The sequence below is a fragment of the Nannobrachium achirus genome (assembly GCF_963921795.1).
Source record: "Nannobrachium achirus genome assembly, chromosome: 10".
In the NCBI taxonomy this organism is placed as follows: domain Eukaryota; kingdom Metazoa; phylum Chordata; class Actinopteri; order Myctophiformes; family Myctophidae; genus Nannobrachium; species Nannobrachium achirus.
The window spans coordinates 5,989,850-6,016,357 of NC_137819.1; the positions used below are offsets into that span (position 1 = coordinate 5,989,850).

A 26,508-nucleotide genomic window follows, 5' to 3' on the forward strand; every position below is an offset into this window, starting at 1 on the left:
CTGAACTCCCCTACCTTTGATAAGACGTTTGCATAATGCACAGGGAGACAAAAGAGTAACAAATTAGATTGAAATAATACTTTTTCTCATCATAACCCAAATTGCATGGCACCATACGGGATACGTTTTAAAGTTGTTTGGAAGTTATTGACGTGAAAACTTGTATATGCAATACATGTGTATGGGCACTGTGTAGGGCATGGGTATTCAACTGCTGGCGCGTGGGCCAAATGCGGCCCGCAGGGACCTTCCTTGTGGCCCCTGGAGCAATTTTTATAATAAAAAAAGAAAAGAGAGAAATGTAAAAGAAAACAAAGAAGGGGGGAATTAGGATTAGGTAGGGAATGCCAGTCTGAAAAGGTGGGCTTTGAGTGTGGTTTAAAACGGTGGTTCTCAACCTGTGGGTCGGGACCCCCAGGTGGGTCCCTAAATTATTTTGGGGAGTCCCCAGATGATTAACTTAATGTGCAACATTGTTTTCTCTCTCAACAGTAAACAAACCAACATAAAGCTTAAGTTTATAGAGGGTATCTGCACATTTTCTAAAGTGACCATTTAAGGACTTTAAAGACCTTTTTAGTACCTCTGGTCAAACATTGGTCAAATTGTCAACTATTAGAGGCAGAACTTGTGAAAATAGCAGATCTACATGCTCACAAGTGAGCATGTAGATCTGATATTTTCACAATGGAATAGTTTTTTGTCAAACTAAATGTAATGCCAACTCCTAAAATTCCAAGTGCTTGTGCATGGCAGGGGTCCCCTGTTGAAATATGATTATTTTGGGGGTTGCAGCCTGACAAGGTTGAGAACCACTGGTTTATTTAGAACCGGTACACATTATTGTGTATCATTATGTTATGCTTTAACTATTGAAAAATAGCAGATATACAAGCTCACAGCGAGTGCCGCGCTGCGGTGCCGCGCTGTGTGCCGCGCTGCAAGCTTGTAGATCTGCTATTTTTGAAAAATTGTGAAAATTTGAATTTTGGCCCGATTCTATTCTAAGTGTCTTTTGAATCCTTCTAAGGTTTTTTGAAAAAAAATATGTTTCTATGTTTCTTATATCGTCAAAGAAAAGGTCCTTTTTCACTTAACTGGAGCTCAGTTAGTCTGTTCTTGAGAGACTACTATGTCAGTGGTTCTCAAACTTTTTCATGTGAAGGACCCCCAAAATGATATGTATTTGGCCACGGACCCCCATCTCAAAATATTTAATTCCAGGGACCACCCAGAAGCACAATTTGAGTTACAAACGTTCGCTTTGAAAGTACACATATTCAAAGATTTGCACACATTTTCACGACTTTTTCAAAAATGGCAGATCTACAAGCTCGCAGCGCGGCACGGACTTGTATATCTGCTATTTTTCACTGGTTAAAGCATTCAATAATTCTAGGCCTAAATGGGTTTTAAAACGTGGCGAAGGTGGGGGCAGCTCTGACGTGAGCTGGGAGTGAGTTCCAGAGGGAGGCATGACGCCACCAGGGTGGTTTCTTTGTCCCCGGGGACGTCCTGGAGGTTGGCATCACCTGACCTGAGGGAGCGGGAGGGGGCGTGGGGGTTGAGGAGGGTCAGAAAGACGGAGTCGCCTGGTGATCAGTACTGTATATTGATCCATTGTGTGTCTGACTGGGAGCCATTGGAGATCGTGGAGGACTGGGGTGATGAGGTCCCTGGATGGGGTTCTGGTGGGCAGGCGGGCAAGCGGAGTTTCGAACATACTGTACAGTAGGGCATTCACGAATAGTGATTTTTAGTGTTCGAATAATTCAACCTCAAAGTATTCCAATAGTCGAATATTCGACAGCCTGGACAAACTGTCAAATATTAAGTAAGCAAGAGGCGAACAATGTGAAAATAGCCGATCTACATGCTCACAATGCCTCGCGTTGCGAGGCGTTGTGAGCATGTTTTTTTCACAATATTTATCTGCGGAACCGAGTCACATTAAAAGTAATACCTACACTTCCAAGTGCTTGTCAGGGTGGGGGTCCCCAGTTCATATCATAGACTGTAAAAAAATATGGACGATACGAAGCCATTGGTTTCTATGCTGCGAAAATGATGTTTTTTTTGTCCCTTGTATGGGTGTCGCCATCATTGTTTGAATGGTACCCCAGGAATCACAAGGAATGCTATTGGCTGCCAACGGTCACGTGGAACCGCAGGGATACATGGGAGAATGTGGTCGGAGCCTCCCGAAATAAAGCACACGAAGAAGAACACGGCAGGCTAGTATCAGTTTAGTTGGCCACTCCCCCTGCAAATGTATCATCAATTTTAACATAAATGGGATCATATTTGCACAAAATGCATATCATGGTGATTGAAAGGTAGTTTTTCACTAGCGACAGGAACCATAAAGTATTAATGACAACGTTTATTAAGGTTAGAAAATCAAAGGGGAAAACTAATGGGGTCCAATGTAGACACATTCTTTTTGGTACCTCGCGGGGGGAAAACAGCGCAACTAGCGGCCAAACATAGGAAGTTTTAGTTCCGTATTGGATTCGTTTTAAATCGGCTGAACTATGCCCCTGGTTCAAAATCAAATATGTTTATTTTGGGGGTCACTGCCTAAAAAGGTTTGAGAACCCCTGGTATAGAGCATTAACAAATTCATCCACCAGGGGCATTGACAACTCATTCTTATCTATCCTATCTAGCCAAGCTTTATAAACTATATATATTTTTAAAGAGAAAATAAAATAATAAAAATAAGCGAATATTCGACTTCGGTGAACAACGTCGAATAGTGACTTTGAATATTCGAATATTTGGTGAATGTCCTACTGTACAGTATTGCTAAATTGTTAATTTATTTAGTCTTGGTTTGACATTTTTCGTCATAGGTTTTAAGAAATCAACACTGCTTCACACACCGTCTCTTGTTCCTCTGAGAGAACCTCTACATACTCTCCCTCGGTTTCAGGTCCTAATCGTCTAAGAATGGTATCGTTAATACTGTTGTAAGCTACCGTGTTCTTTTCAGTTGATGTCCCTGACCAGGTCAAAGCCGGCAGCACCTCTCATCATGATCCAGTGTCCATGGAAGAACGTGTTGTTTCAACTGAGAAGGAAGAGACAGCACATCGCTCTGGCACTGAGACCAGTGAAACAAAAAAAAGTGAGTGTTGTTTTTGTTTTTGGCGCACAAAAAAACTAGAAGCAGTGCTCTTCTGAGCACAGGTCTCCACCAGGCCAGGCATCCTGGTGGTGCTACTGTATAATAGGCCAATGTAAAAAGGGTGGCATATGTTCTTCACCTTCACGGTAATCGCAAGCTGCGTTGATGATTTGAGGCATTTTGTTCAAAAACGGGGGCAATCCTGCCAACTTTGGAAGCTGATATTAGCCAATCAGGATGGAATATGAATATCAGACGGATCAGACTTGACTATAGAGATACTGTGTACTGATTTGTGTTATTTTACATAAGTCGGCCCAAAGGTGGCGCTATAAAAGGCTGATGTGAAAAATGCAGTGAAAAGGTTTTTCCTTGGCCTCTAGGGAGTGTGTGTACACACCTCGGCCTAGTGGCAATGTGTGTGTGCGATTTCATGATAATTGCACTTTGCGTTTGTGATTTGAGGCATTTTGTTCAAAACGGCTCAATAGTACAAACTTTGGAAGCCAATCTTAGCCAATCAGGATGGAATATGCAAAATCGGACAGATCCATGTCTGTCAGATTTTTCATGTCATCACATGACTGTCAAGATACTGCCTACTAGTGATGCGCGGGTCAGCTTTTTTTCATAACCCGCACGACCCACAGCCCGCACGAAACGTAACCCGCCCGCGCCCGCGCCGCAGAACAATGTATAAATCAACGAATCCGCCCGCCCCGCAACCCGCATTTAAAAAAAAGATGGTATATCATCTCCACAATAGCTCATCTTTATATACTCTCCCCAAAGTCGCTTTACAGAAAGGTCTACAGTAGCACAATATTGTCATGGGCTAAATAAACAAACGTGTTGTTCAAATTGGTGTTTAGCTGTACTATTTTTACGAGAAAAAGGCGAGACCAGGTTGGTTTAGCCTAAAAGACATTCATTCAAAGACGTTCATTCTCTCTGGGGCATCGTCGGGGTAAGAATGGCGTTTCAGGTTTTATGTCAATCATATTTATACAGCGCCTCGCACTTTAAACAGACAGCAAAAGACGGACAATATTAAATCCTGTTGGTTATTGATTAATCACCAGATAAAGGAAGGTGTGCTGCATTTGTCCCGACATAAAAGGTTGTCCACCAGAAATATTATCTATGACCCAGTAGGATCACAACCTATATGGACAACCCGGTCAATTTGTACGGCAAAGTTCCAATATGGCCGCCTCAATATTAGCCCCTATTAGTTTTAATGGGGGGTGAATAGGGAAAAATTTTAAACTGAGGGATATTTCCACGAAACTTCACAGGTTGATCAATGGTATACATATGAACATTTTTTGTATTGCAAGTTTCCATGAAATCAAATATGGCCGCCACAATATGGCCGCCATAATGTAAGGACCCAGAAAATAGGTTTTGCCTCTAACTTCTGAACCAGATGAGCTAGAAACGCAAACTTGGTGTCTATTTCATGGTGTCTGACCATGGGAGACTCAATGGAATAGCTAATTTTATTATTGGGTGTGTCTGGACCTTTATTGTGCATATTTGCAAGATGGTGGACTCCCAAAATAGAGCTTTAACATAATTTCTACCATGATTGTTGACTGCTTTTGCAAATACAAGCAATATGAATCCATTTGCTAAGATTTATGGCACAGAAGGGACTTATACCTGTATTATTCTTGAGTTTGCATGTTGTCAAAATGGATGTAAACGAGATATTATATTTCCTGTCCGATTCTACTGTATGTAGTTGTAGCAATGACTTCAGATACAATCAGAGACCAAAACAATGTATCTTAGAAATTATTTTTTTATTTAAAAAATTAATAAAAAAGAGAGATTATCTCAATGAAATGAATGCAACTGCCTTTTTGGGTCTTTCACACATAGACATGCACATGCTTTCCAACAACTTCAGCTTCAGGGAAATTATATGAACACATGATTAAAACAGGCTGCATTATAATGCAAATAATTGCTAGTCACTATCACTGTCATGTGTACCTATCCTGCTGCATCTTGTCTCCAGTCCTTGGCAACGACACCCCAAGTAGCATGCAATTCCCTTCTTCGCACATGAACAGTTTTTCTGGCAGCCTTTGATACAGCTACATGATATTGCCTTGTCCATTGATATAGGCCAGGCTGGCTCTGTAGATGGACAGGGGACTGCCTTCCCATGGCGGCAGCATGATATAGGCATCTATATCATGCTGCCACCCACCTCCTAGACCTTCCAGAGCTGTGGGTGAGAACAGAGCAGGATGCATATCTTCCTATCCATCACATGGTCTCAGCCCTTGGACTCGCACAGTGTCGTGCCCTGCCCTTTATTCACAGCCTGAGTGGCAGAGATACCACCAGCTATCCCTTTTTCACTGGAAAGAAGGCATGGTTCAAGACCAGCATGAGTCTAGATCTCCCTGCACTTCAGGAGTTTGGTGAAAATTCCTCTTATTCCCTCTCAGAGGATGTCAAGAATCAGGCTAGAGACCTCACGATAGCTGTATATATGCATCAAAAGCTGACCATTCGGAGGACTTTGACCTGGCAAAGCTGAGAGTGTACAAGTTCCTAAATAACCGATCAACCCTGTTGAAGCTGCTGCCACCTACAGAAAATGCCTTTGGCCTGCACCTGAAAAGAGCTGCTCTTGCAGCCATAATAGATAAAACTGCACACATCGCGAAGCCAGACATCCCTTGCTTCACTGAATATGGATGGTCTCTCAGTGATGGGAAGGCAGTCCCCTGTCCATCTACAGAGCCAGCCTGGCCTATATCAATGGACAAGGCAATATCATGTAGCTGTATCAAAGGCTGCCAGAAAAACTGTTCATGTGCCATCCATCCATCCATCCATCCATCCATCTTCAACCGCTTATCCGGAATCGGGTCGCGGGGGTAACGGTTCCAACTGAGACTTCCAGATTTCCTTATCCTGCGTAACTTCCTCCACTCCCTCTGGGAGTATACCGAGGCGTTCCCAGGCCAGTCTGGAGATATAATCCTTCCATCTGGTCTTAGGTCTGCCACGGGGTCTCCTCCCAGTGGGACGTGCATCGAGGACCTTCCTAGGAAGGCGCTCGGGGGGCATCCGTACTAGATGCCCGAACCACCTAAGCTGACTCCTTTCCAAGTGAAGGAGCAGCGGTTCTACTCCAAGTCTCTCTCGGGTGATTGAACTTCATGTGCGAAGAAGGGAATTGCATGCTACTTGGGGTGTCGTTGCCAAGGACTGGAGACAAGATGCAGCAGGATAGGTACACATGACAGTGATAGTGACTAGCAATTATTTGCATTATAATGCAGCCTGTTTTAATCATGTGTTCATTATAATTTCCCTGAAGCTGAAGTTGTTGGAAAGCATGTGCATGTCTATGTGTGAAAGACCCAAAAAGGCAGTTGCATTCATTTCATTGAGATAATCTCTTAATTTTTTAAATAAAAAAATAATTTCTAAGATACATTGTTTTGGTCTCTGATTTTATCTGAAGTCATTGCTACAACTACATACAGTAGAATCGGACAGGAAATATAATATCTCGTTTACAGCCATTTTGACAACATGCAAACTCAAGAATAATACAGGTATAAGTCCCTTCTGTGCCATAAATCTTAGCAAATGGATTCATATTGCTTGTATTTGCAAAAGCAGTCAACAATCATGGTAGAAATTATGTTAAAGCTCTATTTTGGGAATCCACCATCTTGCAAATATGCACAATAAAGGTCCAGACACACCCAATAATAAAATTAGCTATTCCATTGAGTCTCCCATGGTCAGACACCATGAAATAGACACCAAGTTTGCGTTTCTAGCTCATCTGGTTCAGAAGTTAGAGGCAAAACCTATTTTCTGGGTCCTTACATTATGGCGGCCATATTGTGGCGGCCATATTGGATTTCATGGAAACTTGCAATACAAAAAATTTTCATATGTATACCATTGATCAACCTGTGAAGTTTCGTGGAAATATCCCTCAGTTTAAAAATTTTCCTTATTCACCCCCCATTAAAACTAATAGGGGCTAATATTGAGGCGGCCATATTGGAACTTTGCCGTACAAATTGACCGGGTTGTCCATATAGGTTGTGATCCTACTGGGTCATAGATAATATTTCTGGTGGACAACCTTTTATGTCGGGGCAAATGCAGGTTTCCTAAAAAAAGGCTGGTTTGCCCCCTGGGTAAGATTGGAGAGATGGGAGCGACTGGAGTCTCGAGGTGAGCGTGGTTGGTTCATTCAGTCAAAAAATCCGTCTCACTTGCGAAAGTTGTGTTTCAAATCGTATCCGTTGACTGGCTGGTTATAACTTAACCGACACAAAGTATTTATAAACGGACTTGTGTGGATGACAGAGACATATAAGTGAAATCCTGATCAGCGACACGCGCTGAATTGTTTGTGCATCTTCTCTGCTGTGCTCACGTTGTGTCAAATGTTGGCAAAATGTGGTTCGCGGCCCACACAGGAGCGGAATTGGGACGGTCCTTGCACCAAGGAGCGGAGGAGAAACCTCGCTCCTCTCTGGCGCATTTTAAAACTCGCTCGCTCGTCGTGCTCGTATTCAAACGTTGTATTCTTATTCTTATAGGCCTACTCTTATTAAGAATAAAAGGCAAATAAGAACAGGTGATTATTCTTATTTATTTTTTGCACATGAGAGTGGTGATAACCCACCCGCCCGCCGCCCGCCAATGGAGTCTGAAAACCTTGACCCACCCACCCGCATGCGGGCGGGCGGGTGGGGGCACCGGGTCGATCCGCGCATCACTACTGCCTACCGATTTGTAGGATTTTTGGACAAAATCTGTAGGAGTTGTACAGAAATGTGTTTTGCGAACATAGGCCTCATGGTGGCGCTAGAACAGGCCCAGTTGAAAAATGTGGGTCAGAGGTTCTGAATTGTCATCCAGGGAGTGTGTGTGCACATTTTGGCAGCGACCCGGGCCAACGGCGACTGAGATTAGGTGGTAACAAACTGCGAGGACGCAAATTTGTAGGAGCAGTGTCGAAATATGTGTTTGAAAAAATCGGCCTGATGGTGGCGCTATATGGGACAGATCCATGTTGATGACATGAGTGTAGACATACTGTGTAGCGATTTGTGTGATTTTAGGGCCAAATCTGTAGGAGTAGTGTCCAAAAATGTGTTTTAAAAAAATCGGCCTGAAAGTGCCGCTAAATGGGACAGATCCATGTTGATGAGATGAGTGTAGACATACTGTGTACCGATTTGCGTGATTTTAGGGCAAAAATTGTAGGAGCAGTGTCCAAAAATGTGTTTTTCAAGAATCGGCCTCATGGTGGCACTAGAAGAGGGCCATGTGAGAATTGATGGGTTGTGGTTTGGCAGGCAAGGAGTGTGTGTGCAAAATTTGGCATGAATCGGGGCAACGGTTGCAGAGATATGAGCAGGGCTAAAGTGTGACGTGACGTGACAGACTGACGGACAGACTGACTGACTGACAGACGGTGGTGGAGGTTTTGATAGTAAGTGCGACCTGACGGGAGAGACAGCCGCTGATACGAACGACCTACGGCCTGGTCGCGACCTAGGCCACGACCTGGAGGTCGTAGGTCCCGGTTCTGGAGGTCGTAGTTCGCGGTACATACTTGTTAGGTCGCGGCCGGTCTAGTTTCGCGACCCCCGGCCGTGGTTGCGCCACCTCGGTCGTCCCCGGGCCGTTGTTGCGCGATCGGGCCGTTGTTCAGCGACCTGGGAAGTCCGCGGTCGTATTTAAAAGGTCTTTTTGCAGAATATTCTAGAGCAGCAGCGCTATTCAACCTTTTGAAGCTTGTGATTGGCTGAACCGGAGTTAGGAAGCGCTCCATTGTAGTCACTTGGACCGCGCGAGGTGCACCAAAACCTATCCTTAACCCTAACCCCAACCCCAACTCTAACCCTAACCTTAACCCTAACCCCAACTCTAACCCTAACCCTAACCCTAACCCTAACCCTAACCCTAACCCTAACCTGCCGACACTGAGTAGCTAACCTGCCGACGCTGTTGAAAACGAGCGCTCCTTCCCTTAGCAAGCGTAGAGTTTCTAAACTCGCGTCCCTTCCCTTAGCAAGCGTAGAGTTTCGATCGCGGCGCTCCTTCCCTTAGCAAGCGTAGAGTTTCTAAACTCGCGTCCCTTCCCTTAGCAAGCGTAGAGTTTCGATCGCGGACTTCCCAGGTCGCTGAATTACGACCGAGATCGCGCAAAACCTCCAGAACCGGGACCTACGACCTCCAAGTCGTGGCCTAAGTCGCGACCAGGCCGTAGGTCGTTTGTATCAGCGGCTCTTGCTGGTCGCAACTAGGGCCCAAGGTGGAGGGGCCTTAATTATTTTATACTGCCCTGCACGCTTGTAGATCTGCTATTTTTGAAAAGTCGTGAAAATGTGTGCAAAGCTTTGAATATATGTGTTTTTTAAGCGAACATTTGTAATTTGCTTCTGGGTGGTCCCTTGAACGAAATATTTTGAGATGCGGGTCCGTGGCCAAATACATATCATTTTGGGGGTCCTTGACGTGAACAGTTTTGAGCACCACTGACATAGAAACACAGTGCCGCGCTGTGAGCTTGTATATCTGCTATTTTTTAATAGTTAAAGCACAAAATAACGTATAATAATGCGTCACCAGTCTAAATGGGTTTAAACCCCCTCCCCCTATGAAGAACATTCATGGGGGGCCCGCAGTGAATCCTTGTATTCAGGGCCCAGAATTTGGTGCGACACCCCTGGTGGTGGGTCGGTCTGGGCCAAGATGCCAGGGCCAAATGTATGTCCCAGTCCAGCCCTGGCTAGCTGCTGAGGATCACTACTCAAGGCCAACACCATAAACGGTAAATGGTGCATTTATATAGCGCTTTTATCCAAAGCGCTTTACATAGATTGTGCATTACATTCACCCATTCACGCACACATTCATACACCGGTGGCGGAGGAAACCATGCAAGTCACCAACCTGCTCACCGGGAGCAACTTGGGGTTCAGAGTCTTGCCCAAGGACTCTTCGACAGTAACTCAGGGGGAGCCCGGATTCGAACTGGGAACCCTTCGGGAACCCTTCGTGCTCTAATAACGGTTTCTCTAGCCCTGAGCTATGCCGCCCCCGTGGTGGGGCGTGGACGAAACAAGAAGGACCTACTCTACATTTACACAGCATTACACATATAAAATCATAATATACAATTTTACAATTTACAATTTAGGCATTTACTAGACACTTTTAATCCAAAGCGACTTACAATAAGCAGGTAATACATCAAATTTAAGCCGTGACATTCATTTTGTAGTCAGACCTCCAAGCAGATTTATTGTCAATATGGGCAGTGCTGTGTCCCTCGCTATTTCAACAGATCCGAGACAAGTTTCAACTTTCCTGTCAACAAGAAAGAGAAGACAATTTTGAGTTCATCATGGGGTGCTATTATGGCGCATCTGGATGACTAATATATAACAGTTAAAAGGTGTCCAAGTGCTTGTACGGTACTTTCAAAGGTTGACAACTTTTGTACTTTTTATATGATAGGTGAATTACCCGTGTTTGATATATACATGATAGTCTGGTGTGTTTGTCTTGTTATGTCTTGTTGATGTGTTTGTATTGTTTTTGATGTCCTTTCTCATAAATCATAAAAATGTAAATAGTAAAAAGATTTACGGTCGCTGGTGCCTTTTGGCACCAAAAGTTCTCCTCTGCCTACAAAATGATGTCAGACTTAAGAGCCCCATAATATCAAGCAAGATAATATGTCAGTACATCAACAGCAATACAACAAATGCATAGGAATATCAATCTAGAAAAACAAAAAACATAGGTAGACCACGCACCTAAGCAGTAAAAATGCTTTTCTAAAACCTAAAAAATGCTATCTAACTTCATGTGTGGTCATCGAGGGAAGGGGGAGTGTTACAGTAGTGCTATGGGTTTAGGTGGAGTCTGAAGAGGTGAGTCTTCAGTCCACGGCGGAAGCTATGGAGTCTGTAGTTCTAAGTGTGACAGGGAGTTTATTCCACGGTTTGGGGGCCAGGAGGGCAAATTGTCTAGGACGAGTGGATTTTTGTCCTGGGGTTTTTAGCGAGGGTTCTGTCAACATCCCTGTGTTGGCTGATCTAAGTGAGCGGTGGGGTTGTAGGGGTTGATCAGGTTTTGGAGGTATGGAGGAGCCATTGTATTCAGTGCGGGCCGCAACCGGGAGCCAGTGGAGGGAGTGGAGAAGGGGGGAGACATGTGAGAATTTTGGCTGGTTAAAGACCAGTCGTGCCACGGCATTTTGGATCAGTTGGAGAGGCTTAAGTGCACATGCCGGGAGGCCAGTGAGGAGTGAGTTACAATAGTCAAGTTTTGATATGACAGATATACATTGTACAGAGTAGACCATTTCTCATATAAACATTGATTTTTTTTATGGCATCAATCGCAATTGTAGCCGATATAACATCGGGTCTCATGAGCATCTGCCCTCTGTCTACGGCCTAGGCCAGTGATACTCGAACTCCGTCCCACGGGCCACTTCCGGCCCGCGGCGCAATTTTGACTGGCCCACCAGCTTAATGTCCTCGGAAGTCACGCATCTAACACGTTTTAAACTGAGCAGGTTGGACCTTCCGTTCCAGAGATAATGGACAAAACATCTTGAAAGCGGCCATTGAAATCACAGAATCTCGCCAATTTTTTTACCAGTGGCTCTGCCTGACTGACCAATTAGCATACCCAAAACGACATTGAATGCCTGCAAATTAAATGAAAGAGAGTACTGTAGCTCAACTTAACAACTCCACCATTAGCCATTTGGTAGCTAAAAAGTCTGGGAATCTATTTTAAGTATTGTTTGATTTTATTTTCCTTAGCCATAACTAAATCTGTTTTCACAAGTTCATTTTCTGTAAAAAGTCATTTGTGTTGAATGTGGGCCAAGTCATAAATAACAATGTGAAGCAATTGAAAGAGAGATGTGCTCAGCTATCTTAAATGTTATCCCACTTGATAGCAGGCAGACAGAGAGACAACAACCCTGACAAATGTACATTAGTTTGTTTTAGTGTTTGTGTGGAATATGCTAATTCCACATAATTATTATAAAAGAGAGAAATTACTTGGAAATTACTTTGAATACAAATCTTGTCATTGACATAATATAAACTGAATTACAAGCTATAAAATAATGCGTATTGCACTTATATATAAAATAGAAGGTATAAGTAATGTCATTTTATAAAATGGCCCGCGGCCCCTTGACATTATTTTTTGTAATGTGGCCCACCGGTTCAGAAGTTTGAGTATCCCTGGCCTAGGCTATGGTATAAGCCATAGGCATAAATATGTATACTGACATCTAATAAATACAAAGGGTGGAGAAGTAGGACCACTTATTGGAGTTTTTAAAGCCACAGTGGCAAGCAGTGCCTTACCCTTTACCAAAAACGAGGTTAATTTAAAGGAGTAGTTCACCCCCAAAATGACTTTTTTTCTATTGATTAGTCACGCCATGGAGACTAGAGTTCAATAATATTTTTAGTTTTTTGTCGCATTCCTAAGACAAAAATGTGATAACAATAAATGTACCCCATTCGTTCCGGATGGGGACCCGTTTCGAAACGGGTCCCCATCCGGAATAAATGGGGGTAAATTTACTCGAATCAAATTTTTGTCTTAGGAATGTGACAAAAAACAAAAAATATTATTGAACTCTACTCTCCATGGCGTGACTAATCAATAGGGAAAAAAAAGTTTATTTTTAAAAGTAACTTTTATGTTCCCCCCTGGACCCAGGGTATGGCAGCTGCATACCCCTGCCATACCCAATTGACGCCCCTGGCCTGAGCACAACAATTATGACACTGACGGACGGATCGATCAAGCAGTTTGTAATATCTCAAGAACAGACTATCTAATGCTGGAACAAAACAGAGAGGGCGCTGTTTTTCCCTTTTATTTGACGATGGTTAGCCAGATTGAGTAGTTTGCAATCCCTTCTGTGGACACACACACACACGCACACACACACACACACACACACACACACACACACACACACACACACACACACACACACACACACACAGGATGGAATGGATGAGATCCTGCCGAAGATGATGACAAACACAAATGACACACTAACCAAAGAAGGAGCTAGCCATGTAAAATATATTTGTATAAAAAATATTATAATTCTGATTCAGCAGGTTATAGGGAATTGATCCTGATATTGATACCTGGTTAATTGCGAACACTTTATACCTTTTTGTTTTAGGAAGAATTTCCTACACAAGGGAATTCTTGATTGGGCTTAGAAATAGTCCAGCGGCCCAGGGGAATCCAGAGTTCTTGCTCTTTGTAAGTTGAATGCCTCTTCAACAATACACCAGTGGCAGCCATCACTGTCAAATAAACCAGTGGTTCTCAACCTTTTCAGGCCGCGACCCCCAAAATAATCATATTTTAACTGGGGACCCCCCACCTTGCACAAGCACTTGGAATTGTAGGAGTAGGCATTACATTTGGTTTGACTCAATCTATTCCATTGTGAAAATAGCAGATCTACATGCTCACAACGCCTCGCGTTTGCGAGGCGTTGTGAGCATGTAGATCGGCTATTTTCACAATTTCAGCCTCTAATATTTGACAATTTGACCAATGTTTGACCGGAGGTACTAAAAAGGTCTTTAAAGTCCTTAAATTGTCACTTTAAATATGTGCAGATACCCTCTATACACTTCAACGTTATGTTGGTTTGTCTACTGTTGAGTGAGAAAACAATGTTCACATTTAGCTTAACATCTGGGGACCCCCCAAAATAATTTGGGGACCTCCCTGGGGGTCCCGACCCACAGGTTGAGAACCACTGAAATAAACAACCGCTTTATTGTTTTTTGATGGGTTGTTTTTTTGTTCAGGAGCCAGAGATTGTTATGGATCCATCGCAGTCAATGACGCCCAGCGTCACAGACACGTGTGGTAAGCTTGCAGGCTCACTATTATGCCAAGACAAAATGTGGAAAACCTGAATTGGGATCTAGGCTTTCACCAATCACCATAAACCTTTTTAGGTTGTCTATTTCAGGTAGTGGTCTCCTTAGCTGGGTTTCTAATAACAGAAATGATATAAGTCTTTCGTAATTTTAACGTTCACTGTTGCTGATAATGTTTGGCAAATATGTCAGACAGGCTGGAATTGGGTTTGGGAAAGGGGCTCGGACAGAAATTCTGTAGGGCTTCGGCCGGACCGGACTCATCTGTTCGGATTAAAGGACAACTTTAGTTTTTTTACAACGAGGGTTCATATTTTAGATTAGATTACATTGTAATTAAAGAATATAAAAGATGAGTGTTAAATTGATTTAATTTACTTCTTTCTATTGTTTTAGAGATTCTTATTTCAGTGGTTGGGGGCAAGCGTACAAGTGGCTAAATATGTCATTTTACACAGAATAAGCCCATTCCCAAGATACAACCTTTCATAATTGGTTATGGGGCTAAAAGTGTTACTTTAAATAGCAATAAAGAAACTGCTGGCTTATTGTGTCTAAAAATACATATTTAGCCACTTGTACGCATGCCCCCATGCGTACGCATGCCCCACATTTTAGCACGGTAAACACGATAAAACAATAGAACGAAGCAAATGAAAACATTTTAACACTCACTTTTTCTTTTCTCTAATTACAATCTAAAATATGAACCCTTGTTGTAAAAAAACAAAGTTGTCCTTTAACACATGGGCTGCTCAGGTTTATAACATTTCTAGCTGTTGCTGCTGCCGCCGTTCACTCACGCTTTATTTTGAAGAGCCTCGGAAGCTTCGTGCGTGTGCACGTGTGTGTCCACTGACGATTGAGGAAGATAATCCCTTTGTTTACAAAAGCTTGCAAAACTAAAATCCAAACCGCGGCTGACCATCGCGGTAAAGTGACGCCGTCAAAACAATCAGATCTCTGCTTCCCTGGCGTTCTTTTCACCTCATTCATAGATAAAGCCCTTTTTATATTTCAGAGTAGAATTGAAATCAATGTAACCAGCCTCCGCCATTTTCTCCCTCTCTCTCTCTGCTACGGGGTGACGTAATGGACTCGGGTCATTCAGAGGGCAGGCAGCAGCGCGTACAGTTAACCCTTCATTGTCTCGTCTCTCGACGAGATAACTCCTTTTGGCATGGTGACACCTAGTGGCCTTAACTCGTCACTGAACGAGTTTGGCTCCTTGGGTGTTAAGGGCCAATGCACACTCCACTATAAAGGAGCTGAATTTATTTCGGTTTGGTTCGGGGAGTCACAAAATGTCGGCATCACGAACAACCAAATTAATGTCGGTACCCCCCGCCCCGCCCCCTCTAGTTTAGACAGAGCCGAACCAAAATAAATAATACATTTGGCTTTAAAATTGGAGTATGCATCGTCCCTAAAACTCTAGCCTCAGCCCACTGCACCCAGTGGTGACGAGTATAGCTCCTTCACTGCTTGCTTTGCCCATTGTCCAGTCCCGGGGTTCCCAAACCTTTTTGTCTCAGGGCACCCCATAAATACTTTTTTTAATCCGAGGCACCCCTACATTATAATTTTCACTCCCAGCACCTTATATTTATAGCATATCGTCATTGTCGGGTGGAAACCTTGTATGTCCAAAAACGTTCGTTTTTTATTTATCATTTATAAAATGTACTAAACTAGTGAATACAGCAGATCTACAAGCACACAAGTGTGCTTGTAGATCGGCTGTTTTCACTAGTTTTGTGCGACAGTCTTGTATGATGAAGCAGGGCTTTACTTTACCAAAAGAAGTACACATTTGAAACTTGGAGATACGAGGTTTCTGACCGACAGTGACGATATTTTAGTGATTATGTTGCGAGGAAAGTGTTGAGATAATTTTTTTGGTTTTTTGGTTAGAACTGACTGAAAACAACTTTGTACTTCAAAATGATACTAAATATTTTTTTAAAGTGTCCAAATAAATTCCAAATATTATCAAATGATCTTGCGGCACCCCTGGACTGCCATCACGGCACCCCAGGGTGCCCCGTCACCGTCACCCACTTTGAAATCCCCTGGTCCAGTCGAACTGTTAATCCACCGTTTTAACGGTCTTCTGTTCAGCAGGTGACCAGCCAGTCCACCCAAGCATCTATTGTCCAACTGGATACCAGCTAGTCGACCCAAACACCTCGCTGGTCTCCCACTACCCCACCAGCTACTGTCCACCGGGAGACCAGCTAGTCTACCCAATCTTCTATGGCCCACCATTATACCACCAATTCTACCCGAGCACCTTTGGCCCACCAAGAGACCAGCGAGTCTACGCAAGCACCTATGGCTCACCAATAGACCAGCGAGTCTACGCAAGCACCTATGGCCCACCAATAGGCCAGCAAGAGTACCAAGGCATCTACAGTCCACCAGAAGACCAGCAAGACTACCCAAGCACCTCTGGTATAGTAAATGGGTCACATGGGAAGCTATATTACTTTCTAGATCAAGTGCTGATGTGTGTTCAGTATATCATTCACAAAATGGTGAGGAAATTACTAATCTTCTGTACACTCACTTTAAAAAATTGTTTAAAGACGTCATGAAATGGCTTTATTGCTGACCTTTCTGCTCAGCTTGGCTCAGAAATCGAGACGTGTTTTGCCTTAACCAATCACAGTCTCAGCCTACAGTCCAGGGGGCCAGTTCTCCAGATTTGACCTGAAACAAACACAGAACTAAGTGTTCCTACCATTGGCTGCTAGTTTCGCTGTTTCCCCCCCGGCCGGTAACAAAAGGAATGTTCTTCATTGGACCCCATTCATCCTTTCCCGAACTTTTATTTGATTTTCTTACCTTAATAAACATTGTCACAAATACTTTATGGTTGCTGTCGCTACTTTAAAGTCTTGTTTCAATCACCATATTTGTTTTGTGAAAATATGGTCCCATTTACTTACCGGATGTGTTACTGGGGGAGTGCGTGCAATGTGTCATGGCGATCGGTCTTGCAGTCGCACACACACACACGCACAAACTGACAGACAGACACAGAGCGAAAACAAAGTCTCCAGCCTCTGATGATAAACGATCAATTAATGTTGGTTTTCCCCACACAGGATGGACAGATGATGTTGCTGCATATGACTGTTGGCGATGCCGTCAGAATGGACACTGGGCACAATATTGTCCCAACTCAGCAGGTGAGAGTGGATTTCAACCGACAGCCCCCCTAAACAATACATAAAACCAAAACAATGCAGTGTAGAGAGAAAGAAAGGCAACAGTGATGAGATGCTGGCCCTAAAGGGAATTGTGGGCATATGGGATGGGAAACTATTATGGAAAACACTAACATATAATAACAAGTAATAGGGATGGGAGACCCCATTTAAAATCCTGCATAGAATGCACATCACACCATTGTTGAGGAGCAAGTTTGGCACAAACCCTATGTGCCCAAAATGCGAAAGAGAGATTGATACCTATCTACGTATGTTCTGGAGGGGGACCGCTCTCCATTCCGACATGCTGCCATTCAGACATTGACTTCTAATTGTCTGAGTGGCGGCACTTCCGTAGAGGTTAGTGTTAGGTATAGGGTTATTGTCGGAATGGGGAGATGTCTGAATGGCAGCATGTCGGACTGGGGGGATGCACCCCTTCTGGAGTTGCCCAGTAATTAAACATTTTTGAGAGAGAGAGAGAGTGAATGAGGAAGTCTGTAAAATCATGGGTTATCAGTTTTCTAGAGTGAATGGGCGCGATTCATCAATCTGGTAAAGTGACTAAATCTGGCTTATATTTCTGTCTACCTTCAAAATCCCAGACAAAAAAACAAAAAAAAAACAATGCTCCCTTAACTTGGGAATTGTCCTAAATGCCAGTACGATCAAAATAAGGGTGTAATATGGCCGTAAAGTGCTTGATGAATCAGGCCCAATGCCTTTACAACATTGTATACTGGCTGCGGATGTGGGACACATACAAAACAAATACTGCATGTTAAGTTGATCAGAATACTTTTATTGCAAGAAAGAGCCTCCTTGAGGTATGGATTGCTCTGTCGCCTCACAGCTAGAAGGTCCTGGGTTCGATTCCCACCAGGTACGCTGTGAGCGCTGGGGGTGCGTTCTCTTCTCCGCGTCACCAGTGCCCACACCCTAGGTTTGGTTGGCGAAAAGGGCCTTTCTGTGTGGAGTTTTTGCCTGTTCTCCCTGTGTCCTCTAGCGCAGGGGTTTTCAAAGTGGGTGACGGGGCACCCTGGGGTGCCGCGACGGCAGTCCAGGGGTGCCGCGAGATCATTTGATAATATTTGGAATTTATTTGGACACTTGAATAAATATTTAGTATCATTTTAAACTTGAAGTACAAAGTTATTTTCAGTCAGTGCTAACCAAAATGGCTATTATCTCAACGTTTTCCTCGCAACATAATCACTAAAATATTGTCTAGACTAGGCTGGATTTCTGAAAATGTGCTTATTTAAAGTGCTGAAGGCAAATGTTAATTTAGGGCATACATGTTTTCTAGGGGTATTAAAGGGGAAGACCACCCATTTTCAATATTGAACTGTGTCATTAATATACCTCAGAGGAGTTGTGTGGAAATAGAAAAAAAGTTCCCCCCTTCTGTGTTGACTAGAACTGGAGGATTGATTTTGGGGTTTGTATTGTTAACTCATTGAGTGCCAATCCCGAACTAGTTCTGCTTTATTAGCGTATCGTAGAGTGCCGATCCCGAACAAGTTCGGCTTTTAAAAAAAAAAAAAAAAAAAAATTGAAATTTTTTTTTTTATTTTTTATTTTTTATTTTTTTTTGGACCCCATCAAATCTGGTGAACATGATTTCAATCGCGATTTTGCATGTTCCACCCCCATACAACCCCATCTAACATACAGGGCAGCCATTTTTGTTTACATAACATGTAAAACATAATGGCGATTATCTCAAGAATGCCTGAACGGATTTCCAATCGGATTTTTTTGTTTGAAAGCTGTGAACAAACTGCACAAATCCACTCCAATGCAATCCAGGATTGCATTGGATTTTTTAGAGCTCATTCTTCTCTGTTTTTTTCCCATGCATGAGGTGTGCAAGGTTTAATCATGGCTAAGTTGACGAAAATAAGGCTTCTAAAATGCTTGGTAGCCAATAGCTAACTTCAAGCTAACTTCATCCTCTTCCTGTACATGCACAAAGGAAAGTGTTCAGGCAAGTCATGGCTCCAGGGCTTGGGCATGCATTACCAGCATATCTCTATTATTCTCTGGTCACTGGGCGCCCTCTAGTGGTGATAGGCTGGCATTCAATGAGTTAAGTACAACTTGTACAATACAAACCCCAAAATCAATCCTCCAGTTCTAGGCAACACAGAAGGGGGGGGGGGGGGGGACTTTTTTTTCTATTTCCACACAACTCCTCTAAGGTATATTAATGACATATTTTATTGAAAATGGGTGGTCTTCCCCTTTAAGGTGTGCTGAATCCAAATCTGCTGTATGCCCAGCTCAATAATGGACGCTAAGCCCTCAAAATGGACAATTTAAAGATGGCAGCCACCACTATGCTACAAAGCCCTTTTTGACTAAACAATGTAGAAACCTGATTGTTTTAGCTTTTCATATATGGGGAATACAGTTAAATATTCTGATTTAATCAAGTGTAAGGAAACTGCTTAAAATTCACACATATTGTGAAATTTGTGATTTATTGGTGAATATTTGTCCAACTTTCCAACTTTATCCGATAACCAATATGTTCCAAACAATAGTGTGTCATTATATAAAGGTAACCCACCACATAATACTTATGCTTAAAAACATATTGCAAGCCTGTGGTATAAACTGATTGCCTAACTCAAATATCAGCCACAAACACCCTGCTGCTTCCCCACCTGTATGCATTCAAAAGCATGCTGCCATTCAGGCACGGATTTACGCGGTGGCTTTTGGTGCTTAAGCACCACTATTTTCTGGACTAGCACCAGTAGTTTTCGGGGCTAGCAAAATCGGGAGAGAGACGGTCAGACGGAGAATACCCAAGTGCAGTACTACTCCTAAACAACGGCAGTTCTCTCTCTCTCTGCTTCTCAATGTGTCTCTCTAAAAAAGCAGACCTCTCTATAAAGCAGACCTTGCTCTATTACTTTCAAACCATCTGCTTAAACATCATTGTTGTATCAGGGGGGTTTGCTGAAGTGACCACTGTCAAGTCATCTGATCCAGATCTTGACGTCTCTTCTCTAAGTGCTGACAATGAGGAAAATGACACACAACTCATTTTGCATTGCTTCTATGCTCAAATGGAAACACTAGTTGTGTCAGCACGTGATACAGATGTACTTCTTCTAATTCTGGCACACTATTCGGATGTTGCTCTCTGCCGATCAAGTTGACACACTACTTTCCTTCCATGCTATCACTGGCTGTGACAGCGTGTCTCAGTTCACTGGCCACGGTAAGAAAACAGCCTGGCAGATGTTCCAGCATCCGACTGATCTCATTGGGCTTGGAAAAGGCCCTCTCACAGTAGATGTAGCGAGGTCAACAGAGAAATTCATCTGCAGGATATACGGTGTGCCTGAGATTGATACATGCAATGAAGCAAGAGTGAAGTTGTTTTGTATAGGTCGTGCACAAGAGACTCTGCCACCAACCTCGGATGCAGCAAAGTTTCATATCATGCGCTCCTGCTATCAAGCCCTTGTATGGAACCAAGCTCACTTGCCGCATCCAGAGCTTCCTTCAGTGACTGAAATGGATGCACCTGAATGGTCACCTGAATGGTCAGCTGGTGCCACGACTTCTTTCCCTGCCACCTATGCTAAAAGCATGCAGGCAGATCGCTTCATGCAGTTGCACAAAGGGGTGTCTCAGCCAACGCTGTAGCTGCAGAAAAGCATGCATGGAGTGCATTGAAGCATGCAACTGCAAGAAACTTGGCAACATGTTAAATAAAAATAAAAACAATATAAAAAATAAATAAAAGAAGAAACCCCCCCCACCCCCCCCCCCCCCCCCCACATAATTCATTACCAAAAAGGCAAATTTTCACTATATAAATTATATGAAAATGGTTCCTTCACAATTCATCTTAAATCAGAATGTTCCATTTCATTCCCCATGTATGAAAACATTAAAAAGGTAATTTCAGTCTATTTTTCTATCATGTTTAGTCAAACATATATGCATCTCATTTTTGAGCTGGGCATACAGCAGATTTGGATTCAGCACACCTTAATACCCCTAGAAAACATGTATGCCCTAAATTAACACAACATTTTCAGAAATCCAGCCTAGTCTAGTCACTGTCAGGCATAACCTCTGTCGCACAAAACTTGTGAAAACAGCCGATCTACAAGCACACAATGCCTCGCATCTCTATAATGCCTCCCCCTGGCCAGCCGGGGCACCTGATGGAGGGGAAAGGAACTGGTTGGAATAACGTGTTCCTTCCACATGCTACGTCCAACCGGGGAAACTCCCCTCTGTCAGGTGAAAAGAAGCGGCTTGGTAGGAGACCAAGCCGCTTATTTTCTCATGCATGGAAGGAAGCATGAGGTCAGTCCGTTGCTCTCCCCAGGTTGGCAGAGGGAGTGTGGGAGCGCCCAGGATTACATTAGAGTTAGACAATTGACACTGGGTGAAAAAATCGGCTACACAAATTGTGGGATAAAAATGTAGGCACTTTTGTATTTTGTATGGATGTAAGAATAGTTTGAACCCCCCTCTCTGATACTCCTGGCTATTGTAAATGAACATAATACATCATATTAAATGCAGTTAAATTAACTTTATGTTCACAGGAAAGCTACCACCAGACACCTGTTTTAAATGTGGACAGCAAGGACATCGGGTCAGGTTTTGCCCCATCTTCACCCACAGAGGTAAAGTATTAATCAAAGGAAAGATGTGTGCCACCTCATCCTCTCCAACACAAGGAGGTGAAGTAAAGAAGTGTCAATTATAGCTTGATTTATCCTCACTTAACATACTGCAATATTGTCTGGGCAAGTACATATGATTCATATCTCCATAATATTTATCTACTTCAGAAAAGATTTGTCAGAACCGCTACTCATTCAAAACGACTTGACCACTCTACTCCACTTTTTAATAAGTTAAAACTTTTCACTATCTTCCAGATCAACACCTATCAAATATGCAATTTTATTTATAAGATCAAATATACCCCCAACTCCATTCCAAAAGCTTTTAGTAATTACTTTCAAACAAATTCTCAAATTCACAATTATAACACCAGACAGGCAACAGACCTTCACCCCCCTTTTTACCACACTAGTCAAGGTCAATTTTCCCTAAAATACAGAGGTACTACCCTGTGGGACAAGTACTCCAAGGGTATACAACTCTCATCATTGAATTTATATAAGAATACATTGAGGGTTGTACTGGTTAACCAATAATCTTGATATGGATTTTTAGATATTGTTTTTTTTTTCCTATCAGGTTTTAATTATATTTGTATGTATATGTATGTATCTTTATATGTATGTATTATATGTTGTATGCATATATGCAAGTATGTGTATAACAAATAACATGTATTTGCAATACATGTTATTTCATATGTTTGATGTATAGGTAGAGGCCTCGTATAAGCCCTTTGGGCTTCTTGCCTCCTCCTAGCACTTTAATTGTTTTGCTATTTCTGAGAAATATTTTTTGTATTTTAAAATGTGCTGAATAAAATCAAATCAAATCAAATCAAAATCAACCCCTCCAACACAAGGTGAAGTAAAGAAGTGTCCCACCTCAACCCCTCCAACACAAGGAGGTGAAGTAAAGAAGTGTCCCACCTCAACCCCTCCAACACAAGGAGGTGAAGTAAAGAAGTGTCCCACCTCAACCCCTCCAACACAAGGAGGTGAAGTAAAGAAGTGTTCCACCTCGACCCCTCAAGGAGGTCAAGTAAAGAAGTGTCCCATCTCATCCTCTCCAACACAAGGAGGTGAAGTAAAGAAGTGTCCCACCTCAACCCCTCCAGCACAAGGAGGTGAAAGTCCAGGACCTACATGTAAGTTCCCTATATCAAGCATAGAGTTATAATATATAGAACTGACTGCCATGCCCCCACTTATTTGTTTCAATGCAGTTACTCACCCAGCGCATGAAGCACTCGGAGGTACCCTCTTCTTCCGCATCCCCATTCTGGTGCTCAAATGCGGAAGGCTTGAGCAGGCGCACTAGGGCTTCAAACAGTAGAAGCACGCACAGTCGCGTTTTAAATGTGGAGGTCTTGCAATCCCAGATTTAGCCACCAGGTGACGGCAGCTTCACTGTTCTACCGCGTTGTCTGCCTTGTCCAGCCTGTAAACAAAATTGTCCACACATTGTCCTCTGATTGTCCGTACATTTTGAATCATTGTATAACCTACCACTGTACTATTTGCAAACTGTTGACTGCCACAAATTAGTGTCAGGGTTCCCACGGTCATGAAATTCCTGGAAATATTTTGAAATTAGAATTTTTTTCCAGTACTGGAAAAGTTTTGGAATTGATCAAGGGTCCTGGAAGGTCCTGGAAAAAATAGCTATGCATTGTCTTTGGTTATTGATTTTGTTAATACATCTGAAATGACAAATTAAACATTGGACAAATTTTGTGAGCATGTAGATCGACTATTTTCACAATAGAACCGTGTTATACAAAATTCCTCAACTCTTAGTGCTCGTCAGGGTGCCGGGGTCCCCAGTTCGAATATGATTATTTTGGGGGTCACGGCCTGAAAAGGTTGAGAACCACTGGTATACACTACCTGTCTTTGGGCATTGCGCATAGGAGTAAGCGACTTGTTATTGAGCTGAATTATTGTTATATAGTCCTGGAAATTGGGTTAAATATTCTGGAAATGTTTTGGAAAAGTTTTGGAAATTAATTGGTAAAAATATGTGGGAACCCTGTAGTGTTTTTCACCAACGCTGATTGCTGAATATTCTGCGTCACTCCGATCCGCCCACGGGAGCCCTCAGAAGACCCCCTCGGAAAACAATCCTGGTCCATACGCGACTATCCGTTTGAAAGATAGAGGCTCCCGAGTCTACCTCACTTTCCACCAGTGTTGATTTTGTCGACTAAAACTATGACGAAATGTTTTTGTTGACTATGTTTTTTTTTAGAAGAGAGAGAGAGCAAGGGGCCGATGCCCCACAGTTGCGATAATTGGAAAAAATCAACCATGGTCCGAAAATAAATACGAAACAGGCGGCAGTGTGCAAACGTGATTCACATAACATGAGGTTGATTTTTTTTATTTACGCACTCCGAAATTCACTCAGATATTCAGCCCGAAAAACGCGGGAGAGTGTTTTCTGCAGGTGATTCAGTCCGAGTGTATCAAAGGGTGCGTTCGGAAATGCGCACCGGGTGTGTGCTCAGTGTAGTGAGTGCCTAAACCTAACCCTAATCCTAACCCTAACCTCAGTAAAACTATGCCTAACCCTAACCCTAACCTTAACCTCAGTAAAACTATGCCTAAACCTAACCCCTAACCCTAACCACACCCGGTGCGCATTTCCGAACGCACCCTTTGATACACTCGGAATCACCTGCAGAAAACACTCTCCCCGAAAAACGCAGCAGTGTGCAACAATCTTAAAGGGCAAGTTCACCTCTGGGACAACCAGATCTTATTTTATTGTTGTTTGGGACACGATCAACACAATCCCGAGTTATGTTTTGTGTTCAATCTGTGTTTTGAGATATTTTAGTATTTCAGCATGAATGATGATGCATTTTGCATCATATGATGCAAAATGAAAGGTGAACTTGCCCTTTAACTCTGGAAACTGGGGTTTGGCAGTCAATGAGTGTTAATAAAGTATTCAATCAGTCAATCAGTTTACATCTGCATACTCATATTGCTTTTGCTTTTTGCATTTTCTTTGCACAGCAATGCGTCCATTTAGGTCCACCTGGCTACTTCGCTGCCAGGTGAATATAATCTTCATCATTATCAAACAAAAACAAATTGTACTCTTATGTACCTGTACAAAAGACGTAACAATGAAGTACAACCTTGAACCTTACTACATTGTATTGCTTGCCTTTTCCTAGAATGCTATTTTAGTATAATGTAAGATCATCTTGATAGAGAACTTGATAGACAGCTAGTATAAACCTATTTTGGCTCTGTCTCAGGTCTGCATGTCTGAGGTCAAAGACGTGACTTCTCACCTGAGAGGGTGGGAACATATACAGGTGGGAGATATTTTCATACTTTCAGTCACAAGTTGGAATTTAGGCCTAGGAATTATTGACTGCTTTAACTATTGAAAAATAGCAGATATACAAGCTCACAGCGCGGCACCGAGTGCCGCGCTGCGAGCTTGTAGATCTGCTATTTTTGAAAAAGTCGTGAAAATGTGTGCAAATCTTTGAATATATGTATTTTCAAAGCGAACGTTTGTTACTCAGATTTTGCTTCTGGGTGGTCCCTGGAACTAAATATTTTGAAATGGGGGTCCGTGGCCAAATAAATATCATTTTGGGGGTCCTTCACATGAAAAAGGTCTCTCAAGAACAGACTAACTGAGCTCCATTTAAGTGAAAAGGACCTTTTCTTTGACGATGGCTGGCCAGATTGCTGACATAGAAACATAGGGTTTTTCCCAAAAATCTTTGAAGGATTCAAAAGACACTTATAGAATCGGGTCAAAATTCAAATTTTCACGACTTTTCAAAAATAGCAGATCTACAAGCTCGCAGCGCGGCACTCGGTGCCGCGCTGTGAGCTTGTATATCTGCTATTTTTTAATATTTAAAGCATAAAATATTGTGTCATAATGTGTTCAGGCCTAAATGGGTTAATGAATTGACTCGGCCAGAACTTTATTAAATTGTGTCCCAATAAATTGTCTGTCTGCCTTTCTTTCCACAGAACATGCATAATATCTTTGTGACAGAAGGTACTACAGTGTTATACCCTGCCCTGTTATTTCATGGTCTGTTAATATTGTTAACCACATGACATTGATGCATCTTATTTATCCCTAACCATCTGTTCTACAATCACAGCAGATAACATGGAGTTTAAACTGTTATCAGGTAGGATTTATTATTCAAAATGTGATCTTGAAGTAGGGAAGGCATGCTTATACTAGCAGAGAATCACATTTCTGTTTTTCTTTTTTTATTGAGGGATTATTTTGTCATTTACTGTAAATTGTAAAGCTTAATCGATGCTTGCTTTTTATCTTAGTGTGCAATAATATCTTCTACAAAAACATCACGACCGAATGCCAGTACATCACTCGGAAATCGCAAGAAAAGCGGCATGAACCAGTCATTGGTGAGTTGGATTGATACGGCAATGTTGAAATACTCAAAATGTACTTGAAAGTACCAAACGTAGAAAGTACTCATTGTGCAGAAGGTCCATAGAAGTCAAATCAA

The 26,508-nt window shown here is 42.6% G+C and overlaps 2 protein-coding genes across 8 annotated transcripts in view; one reads left to right on the forward strand and one right to left on the reverse strand.

The window, feature by feature from the left end:
• Positions 1-26,508, reverse strand: part of LOC308293363 (uncharacterized protein) — a 525,181-nt gene that overhangs the window by 233,480 nt on the left and 265,193 nt on the right. The gene's annotated exons all lie outside the window — the stretch shown is intronic.
• The window catches only part of LOC308293361 (uncharacterized protein), a 196,317-nt gene that overhangs the window by 121,705 nt on the left and 48,104 nt on the right, over positions 1-26,508 (forward strand). For 4 of the 7 annotated variants that reach the window (XM_080735840.1, XM_080735834.1, XM_080735838.1 and 1 more), the window contains 12 exons: positions 2,996-3,130; positions 13,383-13,465; positions 14,026-14,086; positions 16,222-16,554; positions 17,211-17,294; positions 21,899-21,979; positions 22,846-23,130; positions 25,007-25,047; positions 25,255-25,314; positions 25,994-26,021; positions 26,131-26,160; positions 26,315-26,404. In XM_080735840.1, the coding sequence (XP_080591966.1) occupies positions 2,996-3,130; positions 13,383-13,465; positions 14,026-14,086; positions 16,222-16,554; positions 17,211-17,294; positions 21,899-21,979; positions 22,846-23,130; positions 25,007-25,047; positions 25,255-25,314; positions 25,994-26,021; positions 26,131-26,160; positions 26,315-26,404 (1,311 nt within the window). The remainder of the gene's footprint in view (positions 1-2,995; positions 3,131-13,382; positions 13,466-14,025; positions 14,087-16,221; positions 16,555-17,210; positions 17,295-21,898; positions 21,980-22,845; positions 23,131-25,006; positions 25,048-25,254; positions 25,315-25,993; positions 26,022-26,130; positions 26,161-26,314; positions 26,405-26,508) is intronic. The other 3 variants (XM_080735836.1, XM_080735835.1, XM_080735839.1) reach the window with 3 other exon arrangements.